At 36.3% G+C, this 14,273-nt stretch overlaps 1 protein-coding gene across 1 annotated transcript in view; it reads left to right on the top strand.

Annotated features, from left to right (window-relative positions):
• Positions 1 to 1,526: 1,526 nt before the first annotated feature.
• The window catches only part of LOC139976890 (uncharacterized), a 32,759-nt gene continuing 20,012 nt past the window's right edge, over positions 1,527 to 14,273 (top strand). Inside the window, exons 1-4 of the mRNA XM_071985764.1 lie at positions 1,527 to 1,772; positions 7,111 to 7,194; positions 8,842 to 9,156; positions 13,726 to 14,067. Of these exons, the coding sequence (XP_071841865.1) occupies positions 7,125 to 7,194; positions 8,842 to 9,156; positions 13,726 to 14,067 (727 nt within the window). The 5' untranslated portion in view covers positions 1,527 to 1,772; positions 7,111 to 7,124. The remainder of the gene's footprint in view (positions 1,773 to 7,110; positions 7,195 to 8,841; positions 9,157 to 13,725; positions 14,068 to 14,273) is intronic.

The raw sequence follows: 14,273 nt of genomic DNA, 5'->3' as shown, positions 1-14,273 counted from the left end.
CCACATGTTCATTATTCTGTTTTAAATTGATAATCCATGTTAAACAGTCGCGAATCCAGGTTTATCAGTCGAGAGATTATCGACAGTTAATCCAGGTACGTCTTAAAGCAGCATTTTGCGTCCTTTTCTATGATTTTTCTCAACCTCACTGACTCCACTATGCCATAACGACATACATAACTAGCTTATCTATTTATATTTTACTTCAAATGGTGGCATAAAAGTCGAAAAAATTGCAACTTTCAACTTTGTTGTTCTCCAAGATATTTTCCGTTGGGAACCCAATAAACCTCGCCAATAATATGAATATTTAAACACTACGAACGTCATTGACAGATACGTAATATAACACCACGCTTGATTTGTGTACAGTCTATATGGCAGTTGTACCAGAGAGTTGCATAACAACTCCCTGGTTGTAAAAACGCAAAGTCTTGAATCTATTTTTAGCAACGGCTCATAACTAAACCTGCATCTCTGATTGGTTGAATTCAAACTAGTGGGTTTGGGAACTGAATGCGATTAATTTTGTATGTGGAATACTCGCCAATAACGTTTTTGGCAGGGAAAAACTTGGCTAATATCTTAATTTGCTGTTTTGTGATTTGATGTATGTAAAAAACTCGATGGACATGTCAAAAAAGTAGAAAACGGCGACCAAACGCAAAATGCTTATGAATAAACATGCTATTCACTGATTGGTGGAATTCAAACTAGTGGATTTGGAGATATGAAAACTTTGTCGAGGACACTTTTACTCGTTATCGACATAAATCGTTAATTACTCGCTAATTAACGCTCTTGGCAGGGTGAAACTTGGATGGCATCTTAGTTTGCTGTTTTATGATTGATACATCTAAAAAAATCGATGCACATGTTAAAAAGTGGAAAAAAGGTGGAAAAAAGCGACCCAACGCAAAATGCTGCTTTAAAGGTGATTACTGCACTCTTCACGAGCCTTTGGACTTCATGTCCAAACCTATACATAAAGGGGCTGTAGCAGTATCACCTACAGTTTTTACCTATTCTAGTTGTTGGTATTCTTGGGAAGGTGTGTGGTGGGAAGGGGTCGTGTGGTGTGAAGGTGGAAGGGCGGGCTTCTTTACTACATCTCATAAATATCGGTTTGAAATCATACCCAGATAACATGCCAATTGACGTTCTACTCTTTCAATTAATCATCACATCAACATTGCTACGAACGCAGGATTCTGAGTCTGGGCCGCACTTTTTAGCCCTGCATGGACGCAAAACCTTAAAATACTCCGTCCGGCGGGGCGCGAACTTTTTTTTTGGGGGGGGGGGAACAAACCTCAAGTACACACACCCAGCTAGGCCTATGAAAAACATACCAGACACTATTTTTGATTGAATATCTTTCTTTTACAAAGAAACACAAACATAGTCAAGGTTAGGTCAAAATGTCCTGTGATTTGATTGGCTGATATATCCTTACCATTGTCCGCAACCATTCTTGCTGAATAACGTTGTTTAAATGGAACTACATGTAACGTTACTGTCCCTGTGTAGAGATTGAGAAGTTTGTGGTATAGGCATGATATGTATGCACTCAAATATCATAATGGTATGCCTTGTTGACACATATTTTCACAGGAAGCGCTCACCGTAGGAAGTTGTAGCTGAATTGTTTCGAAGAATATCACGTCTATTTCAATCATTGTTTTGATCACAACATGTTATGAGTTGAGAAAATTTATGAATTGTGTTGGAAGCTAACATCTCTGATACTGAAAAAGATTGTTCATCTCACGGTATGTTTCTTCTCTCCGTATTGAGTGTTGCTAAAGTAGAATGTGTATTGACACCACAGTATTTTCTTCATCGAACCTTGCTTAAATGTTCGCGGTCCCTTTTGACCACGTTCTTCAGTTAATTTTACTTCGTCGAAAGTAACCATTGGCGCTTGAGTTTTTAATCGACATTGCGTATGTATTCACATACTGTAATAGGAAAGCGGTCGGAACTGACTTGGGTTGGGCCGACTTGCATATAGTGGTTATGGAAAAGGTACTAATTTGAATAAAACTTAAGAATAAAATTGTGATTGTCGTGATCAATTGTACTAGGCATTTTAGGGACGTGTTCCTGTGTCATCGAGATCTATACGTAATATGTTCTGCATCATTTAAGGCCCTCCATGAAGTCAGTTAAATATGCGGTATTTTATTCTTGTATTTTCTCTCTAGGCACTCGGTTGACTTTACATTGGTTTCCCACATTTACAGCGTATTCAAAGCACATAACATTTTCATAGACGCTGTGTAAGGGAGTAGTATATACAGTAAAAAAAAAACTGTATAAACAAACAGTTCAATGTTCTGTTTTTTGGTCTGTAAAACTAGCTATATATACGGAAACGAAACTGTATTTTCTAAGTTTTAACAGTACAAATTCTGTAAATGTTGATAAAAGTGCTTTAACTGTGAATATTTGTTTAATATACAGTACAAAGTCCGTGCTTTTTACAGCCTGTAAATGTAGAACTGCTTTACAGTACCACTTTATTCTTTCCTAAGACGAAATACTGTAAAAATCGTTAACCGCTCGCATTTGTATAAACACAGTACTTCATCTGTAAACATTTACCGGCAAAGTCTGTAATCTTCACTTTCGAGAAATGCTACTGTAAAGGTTATTGAATGTTCACTATCGTTAGTATTTGCCCCGGTTACCTGCCACATCATAAACACAGTTCTGATTTTTAAGGCTAAAAAAATGTAACTGCTGAAATAGTTTCCTTTTTGTACCACATGCCAATCTAATGTAGAGGAGCATGTTGTTTTTGTTTGAGTGTGTTCTACCAACATTCCAGTGCAACTTTAAAAGTGATCACATCGGTATGCGTTGGTCATTGTTTTCAGTAAGTTTGGTAATTTGAGAAAATTTGCAATGATTTATTCGCTTTGATATAGTTTATCGCAGTTAGGGCTTTCTGCTATATAGTGATTGTGTACCACCATAAACATTAGGGGTAAGTGGGAAAGTCCTTACAATTGCAATCAGCTTTGCCCCGTGGTGGCAGTAGTCAAAGATGAAGATGAGCTAATACATCAAATTGAAAACCTTTAGAAACAGTGTACAAGCAATACAGTAATTGGAAATTATATCATGATTGGAATCCGGGGTATAGCGCACTTTTTGCATCAACGGTGTGAATGCATATTCTGACATTGTTCAACATTTATACATGGTTTGCTCTTGTATTGTTTGTTTATTAAACTATGATTTAATGATTGCAACCTTACAGAGAGGAGCAGGTGAAGTTGTCAAGTTGATGTTGAAACTCGACTGGAAGCCCTTTTTGGCAGTTAGTGGAAAGTATTGCCATTTGAATTTGATTTCATTGTAGTAGAAAAATATTATATTCGTCCAAAAAATCCATTCTTATTTCCTGTTTGTGTTTAGCCCATGACCAGTTTGATATGTTACCACATGTCTCAGGAGTATTTATTTCAATAACCAGTTTATGGAAACTTTGAGCATTTAATTAAAGAGAATTTCTGAGATAGAAAAAAATGCGTGCACAGAGATGGTGTAACAAAACATGAGTTGAGTTCACCAGAAGTAAACCCTTGTATACAAATTATCCAGTGTGCTGTTAAATCGTGATCGAACCAAATGAAGTCAAGTTGGCTGAAAAATATCAAGGCTCATTTTTAAGAAGATTTTAAGGCTGTGATTTGGACAACATTGCCTTCATATTTGGTTGTCCGAATGACTTTTGGTTGTCCAATAAAAGCATCAACAATACTACTAGAGTTGCCTGACGTAGTACAGACTAACGAAGATCAAATTTGCGAATATGTTAAACAAAAATGTCGTGTACAGCATTGTCCCGAACGCAAGAATCTGCATCTGGGACGTAATCTTTTAGCCAGGGATGAACGCAAAACCTTAAAAATGCTTAAAAAGAGCATTTTGGGAGAAGCAAACCCTAAGTACACACACTCAAAACTAGGCCTATACAAAACATAACAAGTTGTTAAATGAATATCCTTCTTTCTCATAAAGATAAAACAACTTCTCGAAAGAACCAAAAGTCCAATCCTTTGTGCAAGATTAGTGATTCTGTTTAAAACGAATAAATCATAACAATCAACCTCAAGTACAGAGTAAACAACAGTTCCATTACAGAGATTTCTTTGCTAAAAATTGTCACTGTAGTTTCCAAATTTATTGTGATTACATTGGCTAATACCCCTTACCATTGTCTGCAGCCATTCTTCCATCTATAGTGATCAATCAACACCAAGGATGTTGTTCACATTCAACTACTTGTAGCTATGGTTACTAGTCTACGGCAAACTTCCCGATCTTAGAATTTGTAAGTAATTATGTTGTTGTATACTAGTTACAGCTTTCATCATATGATTTTTGTCGTGCATATTTTAGACTTATCACTGGCTTCCGTTGCACACAAGCCAATGTTTTGTCTGGGGTCATTATAACTAAGTATTGTGTGTTCTGTAGAGGTATTTCAATGTGCATGTTTTCATGGAGGACTTAAGGGACGCCATTTTTTTTCTGAGCGGACGCAACTATGTTTAAGACGTTGCGTCCTGCGGACACGAGTTTTAAAATACTCACACATGGACAACGTTACGATTTCGTTTCATACTGGGAACTTACTCTTATTTTTTGCAGGAAAGGCCAACACTCATTAAGATAGAAACTAGGAAAAGGACCGGTACTAGAACAAGTAATCCAATGAAATTCCTCTCATGCTTTTCTGAAACATAGTAATAAAAATTTTGTCATATAATATAGAAAGAAATATCTACAGAGCAGCAGGTATTAATGACATTTCTGTAGTAGTGTGACGCTTGAGACAAAATAAAATTATTGAAGTGCATATCAATGTGTTTTGTTGCGTGTCACGTACAACTGTGTGCGTCCCCCTAATATAAATCCCGTTCAATGGAAAACTGTACAGATATGAACTGTGGAGCACTCGTTTGACGTCGTACAAGCCTGATATTATTTCATACATAGATGTTCATGCACACCCAAGTGTACGCTACTTATAAGAGGAGGGGGAGGGGGGGGGGGGTTAACAATGAACGTGGTTAATAGGGATCTGGATGGATTTACATTTCATGTTTGTTCTACAGTGAACAATAGGGTTGAACTTATGACCGCGCAGTGTTTAATCAAAACTGTATGGATTGACACAATATATAGCTGACTGAATACGTCATAGTGTAAACTAGTCAATGATGTCATTTTCTTTTACATTATTGACACTCCCACATAGGGGACTAACCCAATAAAAAAAAATGCAACAAAACGCCGAAACAAATTACTATTCATAGTCACGCTCGTATCGCCTTGAATACTCGTGCACACTTCACCTATATACATGTATACATACGCAACGTACATGCCCAGCCCATTCAACCAATTGGGATATAGAATAAGGCAATATATACATTATTCAGTAGGTTAGTTGGACTATTAGCAGCTGTCAAACTGACAGAGGAAATATGACTCTTACATTAAAACAAATTGATATGAAGTTGGTAGACATAATGCAGGTATTTCATATATATGAACGATTCTTAAAACAACTGTTTGCACTTGTTAATGAAGAAGGTTCCGAATACCAACAAGTAATCATATCATCATAGAAAGACACAAATACTTTTAACAACTCCAGTACGTGTCTCATGCAATGCACTGCAAGTGTAAGTAGTTACCTGAATGGTGTTGTAACTACTAGTCCGTGTGATATCTCTTAACTTTGTGAAAGACCAAAATAAAATAAAAAGTCAACTCCAAGGCTCAGTACAAAACAGGTCAAGAATATTCATATTCTACATTTATTTACGTTCATTAAGTTCACTTTGCTGCACTGTATTTTACATATCCCAGTTATCAAACGTGTTGTTAAGTCACATAAAAGATGAATGAATTGCTCTGTGTCAACTATACACATGGTGAACAACTAAAGCAGAAAAGACGACATACTGTGACTTGTAAGACAGAAAACGTATGTATGTTGATGAATATCAGTCAAAACTTATTATGCCACACGAACCACGCACGGGTATCGCACCGTGGGTCCGGACCATAGAAGTTGGATGCATACAAACATTTGTCAATATTAGGCATGATATGAACCCACATATTGCCACCAACAGACGATTACTTGTGAACAAAACAGATGTAAGTGAGAGAATTGTTTGAAGACGAGCCTTGTGTGAAACAAAATATGTACTGATTAGGTGCTAATGATTTAATAACCGAACCAAATTTTCTTATCATTTAGGAGCTATTATGATTAAAGTTTTCATATTCCCTGTATGCAATGGAATACTTATTAACAAGTCTATAATGACATGGCAGAGATTCTGAGTTTTGATGAAAGGGATATTCCGGTTGTTGACACTCAAATGGAAAGGCAAATTATTCTTCTCCGTTAGTCGAAAACTCATTTCAATATCATGTCCCCAACTTTAGATATGGTTATGGAGCATGCTTTGGCTAGATAAACAATCTTATTCCCTTGATTTGACCACAGTAGATGGTCTCTGATGTCCCAACGGAAAACTTTCTCCAATATATTTACTTTCCTATTTTAATCTTGTTGTTGTTGATACATTTGAAATTTTCGCGTAGCTGTTTATGTTCGCTGTTTTTCGAAACTCATTACGAGGCCACTTTTTGGTAGAAATGTAATGTTCCTCTGTGAATAAGTCAGCTAAATATCATGAAAAAAAAATCAGCTGAATTACCGTGTAGACAGAATTCATTATGTTACTTCCAGATGCAGTTACAATAAATCAACAAATTTGAGAAACAGGTAAATGTAGGTAAATTGACAGACATTCACTACATTGTTATATCAGCGCACAATATCTCTATCATCGTAATGCATCGAATTATTTAGCTTCATTTGTTTCTATTGGTAAAAAAAAAACAATCTAAGTAAGTTTCCGGAAAGAATCCATGTTGTTGCATAATCCTCATGCTCGATATTATTAACATGGATTGGAGGAAACGTTATTTGAGGTGCAGAAAAATCTTGAGTAAACTATTCGCTACATTGCTATTAAATTGAAATACTGAACCTCTCCTTTTTTCTTTCAGATTTTGTACTCACGATGACTGGAAACGGGCTGAAGGCGGTTGTTATCTTCGGTTTACTTTTAAGATTAGCTTTTGGAGACGGAGGTAATAAAATTCAGGTTGAAATGTAACCTATATTGAGATCATTTGATCAGATAGCTTGCAATATGTGACAGTTACAGATATGTAAGGTTACGGAAGATGTAAGTTAGGGTTAACATAACCAAACATAATAACTTTAAATATATATATATATATATATATATATATATATATATATATATATATATATATATATCAGGGCTCAAACTGAACGGTCGTCAAATCGTCCGAGACGACCAAATATTACGTCGGACAACCCAAAACTATGCCTAGATTGTCTTACAGACGACTAGCATTCGCTGTAAGTGTTCAACACTTGAAAAAAAAAACCCGGAAAGTATGTATATTTTAAAATCAAAATCTCTCCATAAAAGTGATAGAATCTGGTTGGTATCTCCCCAATTCATATTAGAAACAACGAAATAAATAAATCACGTTTTCGTACGTTCCGTAATGAGGTGAAAATCATACAATTTAGCTGTTTGCCACCCCTTCGCATCGCTAACTTGCAGTTAGCACATTTTGTTATTGGTAAAGACAGAATGTGGACACTGTACATAAGCACTAATGATTACGTAAAGTATCGTATACTTTGTACACAACATACCCTGGCGGCCGTGACCACGACTGATTTCTACCTCACGGCTGCTCGCACGTATGACAAGCTAGCTGGAGTACTATGGCGGGCCACCAGTCTCAAATCGTGGGGAATCGACATATACCAATTTCCTTAGACTTATACCAGATTCTAGCAGCTTAAATTGACTTCTACCGATTTAAATCGACATAAACCAGTTCAATTTGACATATCAGCAATTTCAATCGACATACACCAATTTAAATTGATGATAAGAAAAATAAATCGGTATTTGTCAATTTAAATCGACATACATTTTGAATTCGATATATACCAGTTTAAATCGACATATACCGATTTAAATCGACATATACCAATTTAAATCGATAATATGTAACATAAATTGGTATATGTCAATTTAAATCGACATCTACCAGTTTAAATCGATGATATGTCGAATTAAATCGGTAGAAGTCAATTTCCTTGGACTTATACCAGTTTCTCGCAACTCAAATTGACATATACTTATTGAAATCGACATATCATCGATTTAGCTCATTAACATATTCTAAATCCCGATTTTGGTGATGATTGACATGTGAAGATACATGACGTGCAGACACCCGACAAGGCGGGCGAATTAGTATATGTCGATTTAAATCGAAGTTATGTCGAATTAAACTCGTATATGTCGATTTAAATCGGTAGAAGTCAATTTAAGCTGCTGTAAAATGGTTTAAGTCTAAGGAAATTGGTATATGTTGATTTAAATCGGTATGAAACATTTTTTACCATGACGTATTTGCTCTATATTAGGAACTCTCCATATCTATCAGTTCCTAAATTCAGTGATTGGGTTGTGTACTTTTCATCCGAACGGTTGCATGACTGTCTCATGTTGATATTTCCTTTGATTTGGTAATGAGTTGATAAGTGAAGCACTATCTTGGTAATAATCAGACTATCACATGCTTTGAACGAGACCTAATTGAACTATTTATGGATAAACAATTTAAAGTTTATAACAGATTCAAATAATTATTATGATTTCATCCTTTGTTTTGTAACTACAGAATCCGAAAGCATTAGCTGTGGAAACCAGTACTTGGCAGAATTAGGCAAGCCGTATGTCATTGTCTGTAACGCTAGCGCCGAACAACGTGATATATACTGGTTTAAAGGTGAAGATACGAGTAGCTTTCCGATACTCACACTCGAAGATGGTAGATACGGAGGAGGGGAATACCAAAAAGGGGAGTATGAGCTTACCAAAGAAAGTGCGTTGAAAGTAATCAACACGCAACTGAAGCACGAAGGAAAGTACACCGTGAGAGTTTACTTCAACGAATTTGATTTCGATACGACGACTACAGAGCTGAAAGTATACAGTAAGAATACATCCTGTAGTACGTAATTGTAACAGTTTTAGTAGTAACGTTGTTGGAGAGTTGTGATTTTTTTCTGTTGGCAAAATGTGATTTTTTTTTTTACAGAATTACTTAAAATATCTGAAATTTTAGGCACAGCTCACATCCTCATCATAGCATTTTTGTTGGCAAAAATATCGATTTCACATTTTGTTATGTTTTATAAACACTTCTGAAACCAGCGGAATGAATGATGTCACTAGGGAACTTCAGATGAAAATGTAATTGTTTTTGTTATAATTTATCAATCATTTATCGCCAATGAGCAAAGAATAATTATACAAAAAGGAATTTCAGTGCAGAGAACCTTGTCACTCGGGCTACCGCAGGAATACAAATATAGCGGGGGAAACCACTTACTAGTTAAATGTTCAAATAGTTAACTGGTTTACAGTGAGAGAATTAACCGGTAAACCTTCATTCATTGAATATATTTTTGACTGGGGCTGGTGAGAAGGAAGTGGCATAACATCCAAACGAGGACCATTGTCAATGGGCATTAATTGGGGTTCACATTCACCCAATGTCAACTAGTGATTTGCCCTTAAATTTGGCTGCTCAGACGCCGGATATGGCGCTCTCGGGCTTTAACTGTTGATTACGGGATCTTTTTTGACTTAACATTTCGGTAGGTCTCAGGAGAGAGGTCTTTTGTAAGTGGGCCGGCCTCAGTTTGTTGCCCCTTTGGGTTATTTAAGGATTATTTGGCAATTTTGAATCATATAAATACATGTCAGACGGAGAAAATATAATCTTCTTTTACTCTTTGGATTATATCTCAGATCCCTATAATGAGGTCAAGAGAAAGGGGGGGGGGGGGGCGTGCCTTTCATTGAGATAGAGATTCCTTAAAGAACTCCGGCTCTACTTGGCAAATGGTTACTTACGTTGTATGTGTTGCGATATTCCCGTTGGAAATCTATTTTACAGTTTTTGGTTCCTTGCTTTAGCAAAAGGAACCTATGCAGTCAGGTTGGCGTGTGTGTGTATGTGTGTGTGTGTGTGTGCGTGTGTGTGTGTGTGTGCGTCTGTGACACTTGCTTGGGTACGCTCTATCTCAATAAGGGAATGTTGGATTGAGGCTAAACTTGGACTATAGATCCGCCATATGGAGAAGGTGTGCCCTATTGTTTTTGGTGCCCACAAAGGTCACCAAAGGTCAGTTATGGTCCAAAAACCGAAAATATTAAAACTGCAATAACTCCCAGTGCCAATGTGCGACAAGGTTGATATTTTGGGAAAAGTTGTGAACTGGTTAGGGGAACATTTTCAAGTTTAATGGTCATGTGATCCCAGGTCACCAAATGTCAATTAATGATAAAAAACTAGTATTTTTGCGATAACTTGAGAACGAAATGTCCGTTAGGGTTGGGAGTTGCTTCAATGTTATCCAATTGTCGACCCGCATCTGGGTGACCCTTGATCTCAATTTGACCTCTTGTGACCTTTTCGTGTTTTGGGGATTTTTACAGTTTTGATGCTATTTTCAGATGTCAAAGGTACCTTCTGATCATAAATGTCAATAGGTTGACCCCGTGTGACCTTTATGTGCGAAGTTATATGGGGTCAAAGTTTTTCGGTCGGAGTTAGGATGGTTGAACAGACTTGTCGTTTTGTTTTTTGGAATCAGGAGATTAAACTACATCTGAAACCAAGGTCAAAAGGTCAAAGATCACATTAGAAAAAATGTGCTTATTTTGGGAGGAAACGAGCAAAAAAGAAAATGTTTGGTTTTGGTGCTAGATTTGGATATCAAAGGTACCTTCCGATCAAAAATGTCAATTGGTTGACACCCGTGTGACCTTCGTGTGCGAAGTTATACGAGGTCAAAGTTAATTTTCAGACATTTAATGCAACAACTCCCAGTTCCAAGGTGTGACATGGTTGATATTTTTGGAGTAGTTGCAAATGGTATAGGGGAATATTTTCAAACCTAACGGTCATGTGATCCGAGGTCACCAAAGGTCAATTAATGTTAAAAAACTATTATTTTGGGGGTAGAAAATGGGCAAAGAAAAAAAAATGTTTGAATTTGTATAGTTTGATGCTCTAATTTAGGTCTCATCAATCAAAAATGTCAATAAGTTGACCCAAGGTGACCTTTGTATGTTAAGTTATATGAGGTCAAAGTTAATTTTCAGACATTTAGTGTAATAACTCCCAGTGCCAAGGTGTTACACAGTTGATATTTTGAGACAAGTTGCAAATGGTATAGGGGAATATTTTCAAACTTAACGGTCATGTGATCCGAGGTCACCAAAGGTCAATTAATGATAAAAAAACTAGTATTTTTGCGATAACTTGAAAGCAAATTGTCCGTTAGGGTTGGGAGTTGCTTCAATGTAATCCAATTGTCGACCCGCATCTGGGTGACCCTTGACCTCAATTTGACCTCTGGTGACCTTTTCATGTTTTGTGGATTTTTACAGTTTCGATGCTATTTTCAGATGTTAAAGGTACCTTCTGATCATAAATGTCAATGGGTTGACACCCGTGTGACCTTCGTGTGCGAAGTTATATGAGGCCAAAGTTAATTTTCATACATTTAATACAATAACTCCCAGTTCCAAGGTGTGACAAGGTTGATATTTTTGGAGTAGTTGCAAATGGTATAGGGGAATATTTTCAAACTTAACGATCATGTGATACAAGGTCACCAAAGGTCAATTAATGATAAAAAAGTAGTATTTTTGCGATAACTTGAAAGCAAATTGTCCGTTAGGTTTGGGAGTTGCTTCAATGTAATCCAATTGTCGACCCGCATCTGGGTGACCCTTGACCTCAATTTGACCTCTGGTGACCTATTCATGTTTTGTGGATTTTTACAGTTTCGATGCTATTTTCAGATGTTAAAGGTACCTTCTGATCATAAATTTCAATGGGTTGACCCCCGTGTGACCTTCGTGTGCGAAGTTGTATGAGGCCAAAGTTAATTTTCATACATTTAATACAATAACTCCCAGTTCCAAGGTGTGACAAGGTTGATATTTTTGGAGTAGTTGCAAATGGTATAGGGGAATATTTTCAAACTTAACGGTCATGTGATACAAGGTCACCAAAGGTCAATTAATGATAAAAAAGTAGTATTTTTGCGATAACTTGAGAACAAATTGTCCGTTAGGGTTGGGAGTTGCTTCAATGTAATCCAATTGTCGACCCGCATCTGGGTGACCCTTGACCTCAATTTGACCTCTGGTGACCTTTTCGTGTTTTGTGGATTTTTACAGTTTCGATGCTATTTTCAGATGTTAAAGGTACCTTCTGATCATAAATGTCAACGGGTTGACCCCTGTGTGACCTTCGTGTGCGAAGTTACATCAGGTCAAAGTTAATTTTCACACATTTAATGCAATAACTCCCAGTGACAAGGTTGATTTTTTTGGACAAGTTGCAAATGGTATAGGGGAATATTTTCAAACTTAACGGTCATGTGATCCAACGTCACCAAAGGTCAGCTAATGTTAAAAAAGTCGTATTTGGGGGGGGGGGGAGAAAATGTGCAAAGAATAAATGTGTGAATTTTTACAGTCATGCTCTATTTAGGTCTCACCGATCAAAAATGTCAATTGGTTGACCTCCGGGTGACCTTTGTGTGTGAAGTTATGTATACAAGTTCAAAGTTAATTTTTTGACATTTAATGCAATTAAATCTCAATGCCAAGGTGTGACATGGTTGATATTTTGGGACAAGTTGTGAATGGGGTGGTGGAACATTTTGAAACTTAAAGGTCATGTCATCTGAGGTCACCAATGTTATCACATCTGTTGACACGCTTGTAGGTCTCTAATATTTCTTACATTTTCGACGCCATAGTTAGATCTCAAAAGTGCCTTTTGATCAAAAATCCGATCACATTTTGTGATCACAAAAGTGTTGGCTATAGTGTTGGTTACTTTATGGGAACATGTAGGACCACAATTACTTGGACTATTTGAGCCCAATCTTGCTTGATAATATTATGTGTATTGTCATATACCCCAAGCAAGGAACCACAGTGCCCTTGGGCTCTTGTTATTTCTTGGTTTCATTGATCACCCTTCAGTATGCTACCCACAAGCACTTTTCTTAAAATGCATGCACACTCTCAGAATATAAGTTACAAGCTCCTACTGGTATTCTGGACACATCAATGTTTATTGAACAATTGCTATGTTGCCACATTTCAAGAATAACATTTAGTTAAGTTTCACTTGTTTGAATAAAGCTGTTCCGTACCATCTGATATCATCCATACTTTCCAGATGTGCTTTTTTTCTTATATATATATATATATATATATATATATATATATATATATATATATTTATATATATATATATATATATATATATATATATATATATATATATATATGTGTATATATGTGTATATATATATATATATATATATATATATATATATATATATATATTACACAGAGTAAGTGATCAACACAGCCTCGTTTCCTTCCGTCATTAATTTATGAAATATGCTGCCTTCATTGATATATGTACAATGTTGATAATTGTATCAATAATCTTTCTAAACAGTTCGATCCGAACCTCCGTGTCCACTGATTGATGCATGTGGATCGACCTGTACGGGATGTCAACTGAACGTCACCACTTCTGGATCATTGACTTGTTATGTGAATGGCTCTCGACCAATGATGGAAGTAGACTGGATTGTGACTAACCAGTCTGGAGTGAGCTTTACTAAAAAAGAGCAAACTCATCAAGAAATGGATAACAGATGGTACACTAAGAAAACCATTGGTTACACAACACCTGATTGTGGAGCAGATGCTATTTTCAGATGCACCGCTTCCTTGTCAGACCTTTCATTTGTTCCTCTTCTTGATACTTACTCCAGCACTGTTAGGATAAAGACAGGTAATCGGATATATGCTAACTTGCAAATTTCGTGATGGTATTAGTAATGTATTGCTTACTTATTGAACCATTTTCTATGCTCATCTTTAACAGTTTATAATTAGTCCGTTGATTTTACAGAAGTAATATATAGATTAAAAAGCTTCATAACGACTTGGCTTTTTACAGTTTAATTGAATTACGTAGATATTTTGAACGTACCATAC

This window comes from Apostichopus japonicus, chromosome 12, assembly GCF_037975245.1.
Source record: "Apostichopus japonicus isolate 1M-3 chromosome 12, ASM3797524v1, whole genome shotgun sequence".
In the NCBI taxonomy this organism is placed as follows: Eukaryota; Metazoa; Echinodermata; class Holothuroidea; order Aspidochirotida; family Stichopodidae; genus Apostichopus; species Apostichopus japonicus.
The sequence above is the reverse complement of the archived record's forward strand: the minus strand, read 5'-3'. Positions and strand labels throughout refer to the sequence as shown.